Below are 5,398 nucleotides of genomic sequence, written 5' to 3'. Positions count from 1 at the left end.
ATGACTGATAAATATAAAAGTAAAAGAACTATGATCCGAGCCGTTTGAAAACACAAACGTTAAATACAAAAAAAAAAAAAAAAATAGTTAAATATCCACTACTCATCTTCGTTGGTTAGCCAAAGTGCATAAATATATTTCATCAATACAAGTACGTGCTCAAGCTTTATACGAGGCCGGAAATACTTTATTTTGAAAACCACTTTGAAAACCACTTGCTTTTCAATAAATAAATATCGGAATGTTCACAAAAAAATTAAACAGAGCGTGTATCTACATTTTTAAGAAAATTAACAAACACGATTTATTAGATTGAGAGAAAATTATTTGAGGTGCTAAGTTAATTTTGGATCAACAAATAGAAAAACTTTTTGTTGTTTCCGTGTTGAACTCCCACACACGAACCATAGAGGTGTGGTGTAACTAGTGTTCTATTCGTGAAAAAAAAAAAAGAAGTCAGCTAGAACGACACCCACGACCGTGGTTCCTACACAATGATGTTAGACCAAATATAGATTATTATATTAGGGGTTGGTTCCGGTACAAACCATATTTATCGTACAAACCGTAAGAACAGATCCTAGCACTTAAAAAAAGTTAAATTAGCACATACCAAAACAATACATACATAAAAGTAGCACTACGAACTATATTAGCACATGAAAATTAATCAAGATAATTGATTTTAGCACATATTTGAATGATATCAGCACTTTTCTTAATCAGCACATTGAAAACAAAAGGAAGATCCAAATAAAGAATTAATTGTTTGTTCGTATATTTATAGGGAATTCAATATAATTGATATTATTTAGGATATTATTTTATCATTTCTCTATAAATGGTTGGATGCCACGTGCCACTTTTTAAATGGTTCTTACAGTTTGTATGCGAAATGTGGTTTGTATTTGATCCTACTCCTATTATATTAAACAGAAGATCCACATAAAAGATTTTTTGTGTTTGTTTATGTTGGAACCGGTTGGTTTGATACCTTAACAAACTCATACACAAGAAAACGAAAAGAACGAGAGATTAATTTGGACACTTAAGTCACGTTTTTATATAATCAAAATCACACATAAAACATTAATCATTTTTTTAACGGCTAGTAACGACGTGCCAACCATCGTGACACCGAGCGTGTGTTCAAGGTCGACTACTCGGTCGCCACCAGCCCCTTGGCTCTCCCAGGTGCGCGGAAACCCGACCTACACCTGCCCGAAGGCACGACAGCGGAATAATCAGTAAAACTCCGCCTCCCATCCAAGACGAACCGGTGCCACCCGTATTCGCCCTTCACCTGGATGTCGCAGAAAATAATGGGGAGAGTGAGAGTCAAACCAATGTCACAAGTAACACCAATTATTTCCCCAACCACTCCACCACCTCATTGGCTAAAAAACATTGATCCTACCAATCTATTTATACTAAACTGATAACTTGCTAACTGTGTAAGGAGTGGTTAGACACTTGAAAGTGGTAAACTTTAAAATCAACCAATGAGAGTGTGCCATGTCATTCAACCTTAATAGTTTAAAGTATGCTGAAAAGTGTTGGCAATGGTTAGACACTTTGGAATAGGTAAACTATTAAAAAAAAGGAAAAATGTGTGATTGGTTGAGAAGGCATGGATCCCACCACACACCCCTCTCTCTCTCCCTTCTCTCCCCTCCCCGATTCGGTGATGGTTCACCACATGAAACCCACTTTGATCGGTAAACTTAAGATGGCATTGGTTTACCACTTTGGTAAACCCACTTTACCGCACTTCACCGATACCACACCGTATCCAAAACTAATACCAACTCAAACTAATTAAATAAAACTATTTAATTCAAGTAACGTTTATTCATTTATCTGTAATAATTTAACTCACCTAGAATTATCATAAAACTATAAAAGTCCTTCAACTTTTGTCACCTTTTCCTTTTAACCAAACTTAACATTAAACAATTGGAGAAGACTTTTCTCCCTTTACTCATTTCTGTTTTGTTGCTATGGTCTGAAAGAAACATTCATGCTGCATACACCTGGCAATCTGGCAACCAATCACTTTAGCAAAGTCACATCTCATCCCGTCAAAACCTCATTGCATCAAAGGCAACCACCTAATAATCGACTTCAATTCATAATACCAAATCAAGGAACAAAAACTAAAAACCATTGTTGCTCCAATATGATGGCTTCCAGCGATAAAGCTCCTGATTCAATGCCGGTGGGCGACGGATCAGTCCCACCCGGAAAACCCATGACGATGGGGCATCAGGTTGTTGACAAAACTGCTCAGATGCTACAAACCTTGAAGCCCATTAAACAAATGAGCCAGCATGTCTGCACCTTTGCTGTCTATGGCCATGACATGAGTCGCCAGATCGAGACTCATCACTACATCACCCGTCTCAATCAAGATTTCCTCCAGTGCGCGGTTTATGATTCGGATGAGCCCACTGCTCGACTTATAGGTGTATAATTCATGCTTCATTTTCAGATGTATATATATATACACACACATGTTATATAGAGAGAAATAGATATATGACATTTGAAATAATGTTATTTCTATGGAGTGGGTTTGATTAAATTGAGTGTGACATTGGTGCAGGCGTGGAATACATTGTGTCTGATAGGATCTTGGATACTCTACCACCTGATGAACAAAAGTTGTGGCATTCCCATGATCATGAGGTTCTTTATTTGCATTTTCTCCTTTTGAATTAAGGTTCTTCTAGAGTTTATGTTATGGATAAAGGATTGGAAGACCGCGTTACCATATCTTGCTCTTACACTACTAGAAAAACAAATATCGTAAATGACCTATGAACGATGGACAAGGTTAGTCGTTAGTAATCCGTCGGCGATAATGTCATGATAATGTTCATTAATGTCAGTCGATAAATTGTCGCAGAAGTCACTATTAGAAAATGGATATTTCCGACGACTTTTTGACAAAATTATCCGTTAGGAAGAATATTTCAGACAAATTTCCGACAATATACTTTTCGTCGAAAATACTCGTAGAAAACTTTACCTTTTTCTTGTAGTGAGCCGCAGTGTAATCCATCGGTCAATACGATGGTAAACCAATATCGGTAAAAAATATTATACACATGCTATGTCTTTTAACCGGATTACAAACGAGACTCACCTTCACCGATAGATTGTTAAAGACCGGATAACTTTGTAAAATAGTAATTATGTTTTATAATTTTTCTAATTAGGTCACTCACAAAATATTTTTCTCCAATGAGATCGCTCAAATTTACTTTAATGTTATTATTCTATGTATTTTACCTAAATCAATCCTAGATTACATTTCTTTTATATTTTTATTATATTATGACATGGCTTAAAAATACCAGCATAGATTAAAAAAATACAAATGCTTTAAAACTCTCCAAAAAAGTAATAAATTGCAAAAAATAATAATAATAAATTATAAAAATTACAAAAAGGTTTTTAAAAAATGCTAACTTTTAATATTTTTTTGCAGTTTTTTGCATTTTTATAGAACTTGTCGCATTTTGTTATTTTATTTATTTATTTATTTTATTTTATTTTTTTGCAATTTAAAAAAACACTTTTTGGAAATTTTTGGATTTTTTTCTGAAGAATTTTTTATGTTTTTTGCAGCTTTTAAAATTTTTTTGCAATTTTTTAATCTATGCTGGCATTTTCAAGCGATGCCATCATTTAATTAAAAATAAAATAAAATAAAATAAATGTCATGTAGGATTGGTGACCTTTTATTCAGGTAAAATATATAGGATTAAAACATCATAAATAAACTTGAATGATTTAATTGAAACAAAACTTTTTATAAGTAATTACAAAATTTCTAAAACTTAATTATTATTATTATTATTATTATTATTATTATTATTATTATTATTATTATTATTATTATTATTATTATGTGAAATATTCCCTATTTTCTTATGTTGCATACTCTCACGTTCAATACAAAACCAAAACCAGTTCAGAGGAGTCCTGACAATCACATAAAGTACTCTTATTAAAACATAGTAGACATGAAAAAGAAAGCATTACCTATTACATTTAGGTACTCCTTGCACTATATATTTGATTCATATGTATATGACATTTTTGAAATCGTAAAGCAGTTAGGCATTCACTAATTGTATCATGATCTGGTTTAGGTGACATCAGGAATGTGGATGAATCCTGGTGTTCCGGAGATGAATCAAAGGTCTGAACTTGAAAATATGGCGCATACTTATGGAAAGTTTTGGTGCACTTGGCAAGTCGATAGAGGCAAGCTCAACCTTTTTTTTTTTTTTTTTTTTTTACAATCATGCATCAAATAATCTAATTCGTTTTAAAAATACTTTTCAAGCACGTGCGGCACCCCTAACTTTTCCAATTTTGTAAACAATGTAACGTACAATTTTTTTAAACGGCAAACACACCTCCTACAATTCACCATTGGCATGTAATGTGCAATTCACTAGAATGAAAAACACATTACAAAGTGATTTACTTGGTGGTAAAGAATGATACAAAAACAATGTTGTTTGGCTATACTAATTGTGGTAGTTGGTGTGTAGGCGATAAGCTTCCACTTGGTGCGCCAGCACTAATGATGTCGCCACAAATGGTGAACATGAGTGTTATAAAGCCGGAGCTAGTGCGCGAGAGAGATCGCAAATTTAAGATATCAACTGATGAGGCTAGGAAATCAAGGGTTAATTTTCCAGTATCTAAGCCTGGGAATGCACGAGTAGCAGACTACTGGATGCACACGGGGAAGAGTTTCGCAGTTGACATAGAACAGGTTGAGATGAAAGACTTGGGAGGGCAGAAAATACCCTCAATCTAAACCATATGACATGGATTGATTTTTGTTCTCTTTTTGTCTAGTTTATATTATTGGAAATGAAAAATGATTAAACCGAATTACCTATTTTTGTGTTCAATGTGATCTTTAAATCTCACTGGTTGCATGCACTTTACATTTTGTTATAAACGAGTTGACGTAACCCCGCGCATTACAGCGGGATGTTGAAAAGGCTAAGATACAATTTAACTATGTATACAAAACCTATTAATTTGAATTATTAACAAATAATCTGGATCGAATAAGAAGGTATAATATAGAACTAATCGATCAAGAAACAGAAAGAGAAAGACGGATGGTGTCTTTATATACTGTGAGGGTTTTAGAACTTATGCATGGGTGGTAATGATTAAAATAGGATTTAAACACAAACAATTTATACTAATTATCTAAAATATATATATATTCTTCTTTTATTTTTTGAAATTAAATATCAATTTGTTTAATAATTATCAAATTTACCAAATTGAATTTATTGCATGAGAGAAAATTAGATTATTTACATGGCAATTGTTGAGTAAACTAAAAATACGATTGACA

The 5,398-nt window shown here is 33.2% G+C and overlaps 1 protein-coding gene across 1 annotated transcript; it reads left to right on the top strand.

Moving 5' to 3' along the window:
- Positions 1-2,180: 2,180 nt before the first annotated feature.
- On the top strand, positions 2,181-4,841 carry LOC110934874 (oil body-associated protein 2A). The gene is made up of 4 exons (XM_022177607.2): positions 2,181-2,465; positions 2,606-2,688; positions 4,161-4,275; positions 4,569-4,841. Exons 1-4 carry the CDS (start codon positions 2,183-2,185, stop codon positions 4,838-4,840), a joined length of 753 nt encoding a protein of 250 aa, XP_022033299.2. The 5' UTR covers positions 2,181-2,182; the 3' UTR covers position 4,841.
- Positions 4,842-5,398: the final 557 nt, after the last annotated feature.

This window comes from Helianthus annuus, chromosome 4, assembly GCF_002127325.2.
Source record: "Helianthus annuus cultivar XRQ/B chromosome 4, HanXRQr2.0-SUNRISE, whole genome shotgun sequence".
NCBI lineage: Eukaryota > Viridiplantae > Streptophyta > Magnoliopsida > Asterales > Asteraceae > Helianthus > Helianthus annuus.
The sequence above is the reverse complement of the archived record's forward strand: the minus strand, read 5'-3'. Positions and strand labels throughout refer to the sequence as shown.